We start from the raw sequence: 13,666 nt of genomic DNA on the forward strand, positions 1-13,666 counted from the left end.
TGTGCAGGTGCAACTAAAAACCTCCATTCCCCCTTAGAGGCTGATTAGGAAAATAATCAATCTCGCCATCTTTTCGATCCAGCCCAGATCTACATTGCCGTTAAGTTGCGTAGTTCATCTGTCCATTTATTCATTTTCCTAAGAAACTTGACACTCATTTAGGGAATGTTGCCGTTCATCACGGACAACTATCTCTTTTGAGTTTTCTCGCTGGTTTTACGTTCCATAGCAAGGAGGGCAATGGGTGTCCCTTCCGAATTCACTATCACAGCCGGCTCTAAGACAGTGAGATAGATAGACACCACCCACAAAGCTTTCCCTCTGTAAACTTTGACAAAACGCTTACAATACACCACCTTGTCAAGAACATCAGCACATGCCTCCTCGTCATAATTCCGAACAGACTGTGTTGTACTCATAACGTCTCCTGGTAGATGTAGGACCCGCAATGTTTATAATTAATCGTTTTAAGGCCGAAATTACACTGTTGATTTGATTTGCTCAAGAAGGTTCATTTTCGGGTCGAGCGCTAACCGTAAGTTGGTTTTCGACTCTACGAGTATAATCAACTCACCGATCGATATGGGGCGCAGGGTCCAGATTCTCCTTTTAGTCAAGATGATAAATTCGTTTTTAAGGTTTTGTTTGTAAAACAAAACCTTATTAAAATCGGTTTACTGTCTGTCTGTCTGTCTGTCTGTCCGTCACACGCATTTTTCTCGGAGACGGTTGTAGCGATTGGCACCAAATTTGGTAGAAAGGTGGGAACTGTGAACGCCCATGCATATAGTGAGTTACATCCTTTTACGTCGAATTTAAGGGGGGGGATCCCCATACATGCAAAGGGAGGTGTAAATTTTTTTTTCATCAAATATAGTCATGTGGGCTATTAAATTAAAGGTCTCGATTAGTACTTTTCGAAGCCAGTCTTAGTTTTGACATTTGTTGAAAAGCTGGGGGGTGTGGGGGGTTGAAAGTGATAATTTTTTTAACGAACCCATTCTCAGAAAGTACCCAACCAAAAGATCTGAAAAAAATCAGGGGGCTGTCACTATATGGTGCTTAGGCTCCGAAATACCCTCCATACCGATACCTGTTCAAATAAAGTTAATAATAGTACATTACTATAATTTTTTGTAATTGACAGGAAAACCCCCCTTAAGTTTACTCTAGAATCACAAAATTTTTCAACAATATAGGCTACAGCATAGAGCATGATCCTGGCAAATTTGGCGAAAATCGCACTATTACTTACAAAGTAATACTAAGTCAAAACTGTCGCTCCTCTGCAAATTCGAGACTATGAATGTCAATATCACTTGAAAGTGGCTATTTTCACATAATATATGCATATTTTACGTGCTACATACTAATGGGACAAATGCACACCCAAATCTCTTTATAAAAGAAATAAACAAAACCTTTCATACCTGAAGCGTCTAGCTTCCGGTTTCCCGACTTGTTTATCTGTCGTATGTGTTGCGCTTATTCAACAGTGCGTCTGGAAACAAGTGTCATATAGCGAACAGGCGCAGGTCTTCTGGTATATCGAGTCTTAACAGGTTATCTTAGGAAACGCCCCAAAAGTCTGGGCTTAGTGCGGATCAAGTGAAAGCAGGTTATCATCAGGTGAAAATTCCTTTCCAGACCGTTGTTGAGGTGCCGCTTGCAGCAAACATTCAAAACACAGCTGTTGAAACTACTGCTGACCACAAATGACCTGATTGGCCATACGTCGTCACAATTTGCAACAAATGGCGAGCTAGTGAAAGTTGAAGAAAGCTACAAAATAATCATCGTTATTATTGTCATCATCAGAATTATATATATATATTAATATCCGCCATGTTTTGGAACTACTACATTCTACTCCACAGAATTAATCGTTTTGCTCACATAAAACTTCAGTTTCAAAAACATTAATACTTATGTATTACCGCTCACTGTTAATCAAAATTATCCACTGTTTTGATATGAACACGTAACGATATTAGCTTAGCAGGCACTAAGGTTGATTACCATGAACCTTGCTAGATGTCTGGTCTAAGTTTACTCAGTTTGCAAAAATACAACCAGAAAAAACCACATGGATCAGATCAACTGAGCACTTCTTTTCAATGTTCTATTAAATTATATGTATTATATAATTTTTTCATGGACTTCGACAAATGAATATGGGCAGATGTGTTGTGACCAGAGCCACTAAAACATAAATAAGTAAAGGTCAAACTAATCTTAAATTCCATTTAGACAGTTAAAGATACTCAAGCACCACGCAACATCAATTAATTGAAAAAAATATAAATTCCAGATTGAAACGAAAGATACCTCGCGATAGTGATCAACTTAGAAAAAACAATTAGAGACGATCATAATCAGTAACCAATTGCCTATTAAATATAAACTGCCATGTACCGTTTAAGTCTTAGAAGGCGCATCTCTTCACTGTCCAAGAAATGCCAATAGATAACCAAAAAACGCTGCTTAAGAAGAATGAAACCAGTTTAATGTTAACTTGACTGCTCAGCTCTGAGCTTTACTCATCGTGTTTTGTACCAGCCGAAAATGTTAATATTAATAAGATAACGGGTTTTTGAAAAGTATCTTTTCTATATTTTTTCTAATAAGAGGAGAGCCAAATCCATTAGAATTTTATGAATTGCTTTTTGGTTTTCTTTCCATTTTTTTCCACGAAAGAGCTTTGTCTAATTGATGATTAATTAATATTTCTTGTCTTTTAATTTTTTGCTTACAGACAATAGCCGTACTAGCGTATGGAGCCCAAATTCCACAGTCAACAAGTAAGTATAAAATGTGCAGTTTTGTTTTGAAAAAAAACTCAAGATAGACACTAGGCAACATATTATCATGGGAGTATAGTTGAATCCTTTCTTCCGGATCCCACTTCAGGTTAAATGAGCTATAATTGGCAACATCATATTCATCATAAGCTCATTTTAATTTTAATAGCTTTTATGTACGGTTTTCCACTTGGAACACTTTTTCTAGAAGAACTTCCACGGTCTCTCTTTCGGTTGTTCTCGGAGCATTTCAAATTAGGACTGGTTTTGTGTAGTACTATATGTTTTTTAAGTTTTCGAATTCTTTTTGGGTCTCGAGCCTGCTAAGTAGGTTAGAGCCCGATAATGCTACTTATGAGATCGCTTTCTCTCACGATTCTAAAACATAGAAGCGTCGTGTTTGGCTACTGAACCCAATTAATTTTATCCTACTTTTTTGGGATTTGTAACAAACAACACAAGTTTATCAACAATCTGAAAGATTTTCTTTACATCAGTTGATATTCATCCAATTTTGGATTCGAAAATATAGAAAACGAAATTGTCAAGGGAAATATAATTTAGTCGTAAACGTGTTAAATAGTAGTAGTAAAACCGAGAACCCATGTATCCGTGGACACCCTATATCCTTCCCGCTTTTTAGATCGAACACGGTAACGACCCACGATATGCCTTTCATTTTATTTCCAATTTGCCAATTTGTAATAAAATAAAAATATCTAGTAGTTTGGCCTCCCGGTGGAATTCTAAAAGCTAAAATTGTAAAGGAAGAGGTCGAGATTTAAATTGGCTGCGCCATCACAGCAAAAACTTGTTAAAATTGATTTACAATTAGGCTGTTCGTCTATGAGTGTCTTTCGGTCGCGACTGAAGGCAGTTACAGACTTAACCCCACGGTCTTCATAAGACGCGGATTGACTTTGTGAATGCAATCAGAGCCTCGTTATGGCAAGCAAACCCGTACCAACCTATACTGAGTGCATGGCTTAGTATTCACACTGGTGTATGCAAGACCTACCTAATCCTTTCCGAACTGTGGACTACGACACCTGAGTTGAAACCCAACTTCACGTTTGAGGCCCGAAGATCTCTGTGTTCGCTTGAATGTAACTTCTACCGAGCTGAAAGTACGTGAACCTAGAATTCTCCTAACAGATGTACATTCAGATGGCTATTCCGGCTCTCATGGTACCAATATACCGCTGGTAAGGTTTCGTGACCGAAGCTACTTCAGATGAGTCCCCGTGCAGGCTCGAGTCTGATTGCCCTAATTAAGCCTTGGAGCATTCGCCTATTGCATCACGGTCAGCAAGGCAAAGTGTGTACAGCGTTTCCCGATGCCACAAACTACAAAGCTAAAAAAAATTTTAATATAGGTGGTCGTTTCCCACTCTCCCACAGTTCTATCTGCTCTTTACTAGCCCTTGCAAAGTGTTATCAGTTTTAAGAGACACATCTGCAGCTGAGACAAATGGTCTCATTTGGATCTAGAATTCATCAAATGTTTTGGGAGTTCAATTCCTTTCGACCATCAGATTTTTTCCATTCGGGAAGGGGCTACTTTCAATTGCTAATTTCTGTTTCTATTTGATCTTCTAATTATGTACTTCATCGGAAATTTAGTCTTCCTACATCACAAAGTAGAGGCTGTGCATAGCGAGTATAATTACTTTGTGTCATCTTTATAGTTGTGGATCTTTTATGCTTTGGGCAACCTTGATGTTTTGTTTAACTGCGAGATTAATTATTGAGTTAGCTTCTGTGGGTATGCAGGATGTTCCCTCCGTTTTGAATAAATTCTCACTAACTATGTATCCATAGCTTTTCACCCATCCATAATCCCCTGCGGATTTAATACATTTTCTCATCCTTCGGAAAAATCAAAAAAACCTTTTCGAAAAAACCCCAAGCCCCAAAACACGTACAACCAAATCAATTAATCGATTTCGTAAGGGACTATTTTCGGTTGAGCAGACGAGATGAACGTGGCGCATGCAGGTAAAATCTCTGATTAATTTGGAGTGCAAAACGGAGCCCACCAGGGCTGCTTTCTGTCACCAATATTATATTTTCTTGCTGATGACAACATAAAGAATGTTGGTTTGTCCAAAGGCTGCGGAATATTCAAATGACATCTGGTTGCTCTCTCACGTCATGCTGCTTAGCCAAATGGCTCTAAATCTGGAGAAGTACATAATCGCAGTTTGACTGAAGATAAACACGCACAAAACCAAGGTTTTCAGTCTGAATGATCATGTTACTATTCCTATTTACATTAAGGTACGTTGAATAGTTTGTATTTCTACATACAAAGCTTTGGTTCTCCCGACGGTGGCACCAAACAATATGCCCCTTTTCGGGGTAAATGGTAACCATATGAATAAAAAGTAATCTGGGGAGAAAGATCTGAGAATACAAGAACTAAAATATTCAATTGATTCCCAATACGAATATCTGTTGTCTGTTGGCGGCAATTTTTAGTGTGAGTGATCCTGTTGCTTTTATTTAGCCTCGCAAATTGGTCAGTATCAACCTAGTCAGTCATCAATTTCATCGGGAAACCGAATTCTCTCATGGCTGCGTAGAGTTTTACCCTGACTATACTATCACAGTTTTTCCATCGCTTGCCGCAGAGAGAAAATCTGATCTGTAGCTGATTTGCCTGGAGTGAAGCCTCTTTGGTACGGGCCAATGATGTTCTGGACGTATGGGGGCTATCCGGCCTAGCAAGATAGCGGAGAATATCTTATAGATGGTACTCAGCAACGTGATACCTCTTTAATTGCTGGACTGTGTGATATCTCCCTTTTTATGTATAAAACAGATAATGCCTGTTTGCCAGTCGTCAGACATTGATTGTTGAAGTTGATGGTGTAATTGGTCGCCTCCATATTTAACCAATTCGGCTGTAATTCTATCGGTTCCTGGCGACTTATAGGTTTTAAGCCAATGAATTACACGGACTTTTTCTTCTACACTTGGTGGTGGCAGTATTGGTCCGCCGTCTTCAGTTGGCAGGACCTCCAACTCGCAACCCATTGCTCCAATATGCCCATTCTGTTGGAAATCAAATTTCCCTCTTTGTCTCGCAGAGCGTGTTCCGTAAAATGCAAAGCTGCAACATATGGTTGAACAACTATAATTTTTCGTTGTAGAAATCCTTCATTAATTACAATTTCGGAAAAGCAAAGCGGCGTATCTAACGAAGACGTATCTATCAAAGGCGTTGTATTTTTCAGGAATTCTTTAAATTTCGAAAGACACATTAAGGCATTTTTGCGGGTCAACAAAAGAGCCATTAAAATATAGGAAAAATATTCAGCACTTTAAAAGCTCCAAAGTGCTCTAAATTTGTCAAAATCTCACTTGTAAAATTTGGGAAGGCTAGGTAAAAGGTTGCGTTGCCTGCCATATACAATTTCTTCAGTAACGGTAATAACAGACGGCACGAACTCAGGAGGAGGTATTGGAACTGCTAACCCCCAAAGATCCGATGAATGAATGAATTCGTAGGACCCAAGCATGCAGACTAAAATTAGGTCTTTTTTTCATACCAGTAGGGCTGAATTTCCAGTTTCCAATTCAATTCCAATCAATTTAGTGTTGTACTGAATTCGGGAAATATCTGTTTGAGCGTTGGGAACAAATATTTTTCAGGGAATTCATTGTTTGAACGTTTCAATTAATTGTGATATTGATTTTTTCATTATTCAAGAACGTTATATTTGCTAAGATAAGATTATATGTCTTCTTCTTCTTCGTTGGTTTTTATCCCATCTGGTAGCAGGTTCATTCGATACTTTCCTCTGTCGTAAGTTTGGTCTGGTTGAAATGGAAGGGTCCTCTAATTACCATCTAGTGTATTAAGCCAGCGCTGTCTCCGTTGACTTTTGAGTTTCCCGCCATCACGCTCACTGTTCAGTGCAATCTTGGCAAATGAGCACCACATATCGATCACAGATGCCCTCGTTTCAGAGGTGATCATGCCGTATTATATTATTGGTCCAACGTTGCGCATATTTCCACTACTACGAGGCGGTGTTCATTACCTTTGGTAGTCGACTAGCACTCGGAACCACAGAGGTCAACAGAGCCAACGACAATTATTAGAAACGTTAGTTATTTAGTCGATCGCAAATGGCGTCAATTGTGAAGCACCACTCCATCCAGGTTGCGCTGACGCATAGGTAATTTCATACAGTTCGCCATTAGCTGAGAACATAAATACTTAAATTGCTCAGCACTCGAGCCACTGGCTATAAGGATGAGTGTTGCATTGGATCTGTATTTTGTTCCGATTCAGTCAGACACTGTGCTGACGGGTGCGATCATTCGACTTTTGCTCGAGGTTAGCTTTGTTGTGGGGTGCTAAGAAAACACTATTTGGATAGAGCATTGTGGAGGAAGCTGGATGAATGAATGTCCCGCATCACAGTGTTGAGAAGGATCCTAATATATCTTAATGTTACGTCTCCAGTATTTTTTCAACATCTTCTTGACTGCGAATATTTCGTCTATAGTTGATCTCTGAGTTTTGAATATAAATTTTTAATTGTTCCTCGATAAATTTCACAAAAATCTTGTTAGAAGTACACAAGGAAGAAACGCTTCACAAATTTGGCAATATTATTTTCCTTTTCTATATATGGCTAAAGTAATCCTTTTGTGTTAGTTCTCGGAATGTTTCTCTTCAGTCCATTAAAATAAAGTATTTTTCAAAATAGTTTAAATATATTGAAAAAGACTTAGTGTATCTTTGAAAAATTTGAAAAATTTATTAATTTCACACGGTTTTCTTTTGCGAATTTCTTCTGCCTACGGTTTATGTTAAGAATATTTTTCTCTCTTTGTTTGAGGGAACCTTTTCGATAAGCAACTTATAATCCTACTTTTTCCTTCTATCTTCCTGGCCCCTCCACTGTTGGTGTCTCAGCACATCTTCGACGGTTTTTCGAAATTTGCCCAGTTTGTTCGATCGTTTCCTTATATCAGGGACAGTTGCTGGCGCAGTGTCAAGAATTCCCTTCAAGGACGAAATGTATCCAGCAGGAATCGAACAATCGTTCAAATTGTCCACCTCAATTTTAGCAGCCAAACTTCTTTTTAAGTAGTTGATACTAGCAAAAACTACCATGAGAAAGTGTATGTGCAACTCGCGCCGCGATGGGTTTATAAGTTTATTCTACTAGAGGTCGCTACTTTTGGATAAGTGAGTAATGAGTTTCATTAGATGTTGCTCTGTCAGGTAATGTACATGTCGTTTTGTAGATTCGTCGAAAGGACGGAAGGAAACAAATTGAATTGTACTGAATTCTTGTTCTATGCGATGCCAGTTAGGTTCTGAACATTGTCATTAGACACTTCATTTCAATGAGTAGAATTCATTTTTTACGAAAGCATTCTTTTCGTAAGTCAGTAGAATAGCACCTGATGATCTATGCTTTAAAATATTCCATCGAGTCGCACATAATTACTACAATGGATTTGAGGTGCTTGACTCATCTCAGTATTCTCCCATTGCTATCATCGCTACCTCCGTTGAGTACAGTATATTTTCCTTGTTGTTGACTTCACTGCTGAATAATGTTGTCTTCTGGAGTGGCAAGATGCTAATTTTACATTAAGATATTTGTTGAGAATATAATGATGTATAATGATATATAATGTATAATGTATGTATAATGTATAATGATTTCAGAACCCAATCATATTGCCCGATTTTGGTTCCCAAGTCTAGTTGAGCGCTATTTTATGTCCAATAGGAGAGCACATATGTATTATATGTTAGACTAATAAGGGATCGCATTCTAGCAATCTAGCCAACCAATGACGAATCGTAGTTTAAGATTGGAAGTGTTGTCAAGTTTATCGTCTTTAGGAGCCACCTGCTCAAAAGAATATATTTTAATTATTCGGTTGGGGAAAAAAAAATGTCGTATTGGTGATCGAAATTTGACGCTTTATTTAACATATCCGATTTAAGTCAAATGTGCACCGTTTTGTTCGCAAACTTGTTGCCATTTAGACGGCAACTTCATTATCCCCCCCCCCCCCCCCTATAAAACCCTCTCCTTATTTGCAAAAAGCTCGGACATCCAGTTTTCGCAAGCCTCTATTGAGGCCAACTTAGCACCAAGAGCGTTTTGCATGGACCGCAAGAGGTGGTAATCACTTGGTGCTAGGTGCAGACTATACGGTGGGTGGGATAGCACACCCCATCCGAGCCTCCGTAGCTTCTGGCGGGTCATCAAAGATGTCTGGGGCCGAGCATTATCCTGGTGGAACACAACACCATTCCTGTTGACCAATCATGGCCGCTTCTAGTCAATCGCCTGCTTTAAACGGTCGAGTTGCTCACAGTAGAGGCCCGAATTGAGGGTCTGGCCATAGTTGAGCAGCTCATAGTGGATGATTCTCATCCAATCCCGCCAAACACACAGCAAAACCTTCCTGGCCCTCATTCCGGGCTTGGCGATGGTTTGGGCCGACTCGCCGTGCTTCGACCACGATCTTTTTCGCTTGAGGTTTTTGTACGTAATCCAGTTTTCATCACCAGTCACCATCCGCTTCAAAAATGGGTCGAATTCGTTCCGTTTCAGCAGTGCATCGTAGGCGTTGATTCGGTCCAAGAGATTTTTTCCGTTAACTCGTGTGGCACCCAACCATCCAGCTTTTTTTTAGAATCCAATCCTCTGCAAATGGTTACAAATGGTTGGCCAATGGCCAATCGAGCGAATGCTCACATGCCGGTCTACTTGGATGATTTCGACGGTTTTATCGGTTTCTACGACGATTGGCCTACTAGTACGGGGTGCATCTTCGACATCCACTACACCAGAACGAAATCGATCGAACCAACGCTGTGCTGTTCGAATCGTTACAGTATCGGACCCATAAACTTCACAAGCTTTTTTGGCGGCCTTCGTTGCATTTTAACCTCTCAGGTAGTAATAATGTAAAATATGACGAATTTCTTCCTTAATGGACTCCATCTTTGACGCGCTATAACTTGAGACTGAAACGTACGATCACAACACTGTCAAGGTGATACTTGTAGCACAGATTGTCGTCTTCAAATCGCCGTATAGTATGACCCGTTGCGATAAGTACAACACAAGATATGTTTAAGTGCCGCCATCTATTTACAAAATACGGCATTTCTTTTTCCCCAACCCAATATAAATTTAGGATGGCGCCTTCGATTTATAATTTCTCAAAGATACATGGGAATATCAGTACTGAGAACTGTGAGCAGGTGATGATAAGTTTGTTATGTCTATGCAAGGCTCGGTAAAGTGTAGCTATTATTTAACATATATACATATACATATGTTGTAAAGTCGAGTCGAAGAAGAAGATATATGCTGTAAGGTATTGTCATTCAATCATTTGCTAATTTACATGGACTCAAATTCACTCGAAAAAGTGAGCTAAACTTGATGACGTGATAGCCCAAACATTTGACCAACTCGTAATCAAGATTTTTGTTAAACTCAGACCGCAGCGTTCAGTTCTCAATACATGTCTACTAATTTCATGGTATTATTATCAAATGATAATGTCAGACTACATCTACCAACGTCTCAGCATTACAATTCTAGAACTCTTTCCAAAAGCTGAAAAGACAAATCTAGAGATTTCCTGGCACCTGTTCAGACTTTTTCACTATGTACACAATAGTAATGAATACCTGCCCAACATTATGTTCCCATGTACCTATCAATACCTCGTATGAAGTCATACATTGGAATTAACTTGTTTATCGAAGGTCACTTGAATAACTAACATTGGAGCCTGTTCGTGAATCTTCATCATTTCATTTTCTGTATCTTCATAACAAGTACATATCTACCATGAAGATGACTTAGTATGTTCACACGAGGGATTTCAGGCGGTGATTATCTCATTGATGATAGTCATTTGACTTCCGACTTGCAGAATAAACTGACTTAAACGTGCTTTTGATTCTCAGGATGGCATGATGGTTGGAAATTTGAAGGTCACATCTATGCGTCTATAAATTCGAGTAATTGACCTATGAATAACATGAGAAGAGGTCGTAAGTCGTCATTATTATTATGGTCCCATCGCAGTAATGATGACGATGAGTCTTCACTTTCGAAGGAATGATGTTTAACTTAACTAATTTATATATTTAAGCATGAGTTTCCATTCAATTATAATAGATAAGACAACTAAAGATGTTTGTCAGAATTTCACGGTAAGATTTTTCAAGGAAGGAATCAGAATCATTTTGCTTTATTACAGAGCATCAGTTTTGGATCAATCAAGGCTTGCTGTTCGTTTTATTTATGTGGGCACCATTAATCATACATTGGAAATCGTAACAGCCGAATTGTTCTTTGACAAGCAGTACGGATGAAATTAATACTTGTACATAAATACGAGTACGTAAAAGTGAATGCGTTGATTGAGGTTTTTCTGAATTTTCACTGTTACCTCCTTAACAAAATTATACGCTTCACCTCCAACAGCGATTACCGAAGTATTCGAAAATGTGTAGGCATCATTAGAATAAATTACAATATTTGGGATGAGTTCGCACAAATTCGTAGTGATACGCTATAATTGCAAAAACTTTTAGAAAAAAAGCTACGTTTATCCAAAAGAGTAAACGAGCTGTGAGTAATAAATGCTTAAATTACATATTGAACACAAGACTAACAACGTTCAGAAAAGTACTCTTGAAAATAATAAATTTAAAGCATTCGAGATGAATTTCCGTGACTCCTCAGGTACTTCATTCAAAACTTCAAATTCATACCTGTCTCTATTTTCCCTTCCTTGATATCCGTAATTTTTGAAGTCCATGTGGTTTTATGTGTATATAATAATAACTCCATGGCGAACATACATATAAGAATAAAAGCAAAAATAGTTAAGGGAATGGTTGAAAGATTGTAAAATCTTGCAACCAATAATTTGCTATACCGAGAAAATAGCGTTAAATTAGAATTCCTTATAGTCAATTTAGCATTGTGTGCAAATTTTCATGAGGTTTCTTTACAATCATACATAATATGCCTGGCTATAATATGGGTGAAGATATGCATATACGCTGAAAGAAGTACATATGTAAATTATCTTCCATTATTTGCATCACTTCTTCGGTTTACAGCCTGGAAAAGTTTATTAAGTTAATTGGCATCTGTTAGCACCTAGTGGACTGAGTGGATACTCTAATATACTTTTGAGGAAACAATATCAGTAATTATACTTTCAAACAATTATTGAAATGAAGTTTGTGAAGGCGTTTCCAAATTACTTTTTTTTTAAAACAGTTTTTTAATTAATGGAATGATAAGTTTGATTTATCCGACAAACTAACTTTCTCCATAGTTAGTTAATTTGAAATGTCCAATTGTGTTCTTCTCTTAGACACCAAATTTGGGAAATAGATTATATTATCCCCTGATAACGTCCATAGTATAACAATAACTATAATTAAAAAACCAAGAGAACAAGCAAAGCAAATTCGAACTTCATACTAGACAGCCCGGTCCCCATATCTAGTTCGAAAAAAGTGACATTGTATACTGATTATGGATTGACATTTAGAGGCCCCTCAAAATTTAATAACTAACTAAAATTTCTAGACTTGTTATTCCCCACCCTCACCACGCTCACGGCCGAGGGAAGTTTCAAACCCAATCCAGATAAACTGACCTCGCCGCCGTTCTATAAAAGAAGATGAAAACTTCTCGATTTGCCTTGAAAGAGGGAAATAACATTAGGTTTTCAGAATTGACTTTTTTACTAAATAGAGCGTTAACTTAGATATCCCAAAATATTCAGCCAAAATTCTAAAGTGAAATTCATGCTTCTTTAGATTTTATGAGCTTGGAACCGAGTACTTATCGGGTATAGACTCAGGTTCGAGCGCCCAGATTGTAGTTGGTTTATGTCCTTACTTTATCTTGTAGTACAATATAAATAGCAATAGGAAGGGTGAGAAACGCTTCATATCCTAAGTGCGACTTTTCAAACAACTTCAAATGCATTTTTCTCAAAGTGATGTTTATGCCATTTGCGGGAATTCTAGCTTAAAAAGTAATAAAGTGATCATTACGAAATTTGGAGGTATGATTCTTTACAAAATTGCCAAGAATATGAACTTTTGGTATGATTTTCTAAGCGTGCATTTTCTTGAGTTATTTGCAAAAAAAGAGGTGCAAACTGAAATTTTTTTTTGTAACAACTAGAATTTTTTCTGATTTTGGATATTTACACCGGCATTTAGGTTCACATTCTGAAAAAAATAAGTTAATAATGTGAAATTAAAAGCTTTTTAGTTCCAAATAAAAATTGTAGTATTTACACGTTCCGCAGTTGGATAACTTAATTTGTGACTTTCAGCGGAATACTGTTACGTAACTTTATTTATTTTAGACTCAAATTTTTTTAAAAAAATCTCAAAAGTTGCGCGGAATATGACTAATATAATGTCCCAATTTGATTGAATTCCCATTATTTTTTTCAACCAAAAAATCCAAAAACATACGCCAAAGTTCTCTTTTTAGTGTAGTTTCCCCCTTAAAAGTCCATAAAAATAAATGGGATTGTTTGTAAATATGCTACCGAAATCTATTGTATTCACCGAATATTTTCTAATTCCTCTCTTATAAAGCAGAAATTTTCACAAAGGTAAGATGTCAACGGGCAAGGAATAACACTGGTTTCGAAAACCGAACCAAATTTTGTAAAAGAAAATCGTCACCTCGAGCAAAAATGATGAAGAAAAGCATGTATGTAACAATGGAGCAGGTTAACAGGCTTCAAAATACGAAAAACTAGAAACCAAATTTGAAAATCAACGTGGACAAATTGAAAACTCAGAAATTAAC

The 13,666-nt window shown here is 37.7% G+C and overlaps 1 protein-coding gene across 3 annotated transcripts in view; it reads left to right on the forward strand.

Moving 5' to 3' along the window:
• LOC119650908 overlaps window positions 1-13,666 on the forward strand; it is a 194,678-nt gene that overhangs the window by 96,234 nt on the left and 84,778 nt on the right. For all 3 annotated transcript variants that reach the window (XM_038054132.1, XM_038054145.1, XM_038054139.1), the window contains exon 4: window positions 2,756-2,801. In XM_038054132.1, coding sequence (XP_037910060.1) covers window positions 2,756-2,801 — 46 coding nt within the window. The remainder of the gene's footprint in view (window positions 1-2,755; window positions 2,802-13,666) is intronic.

The sequence above is a fragment of the Hermetia illucens genome, chromosome 1, assembly GCF_905115235.1.
Source record: "Hermetia illucens chromosome 1, iHerIll2.2.curated.20191125, whole genome shotgun sequence".
Lineage (NCBI taxonomy): Eukaryota > Metazoa > Arthropoda > Insecta > Diptera > Stratiomyidae > Hermetia > Hermetia illucens.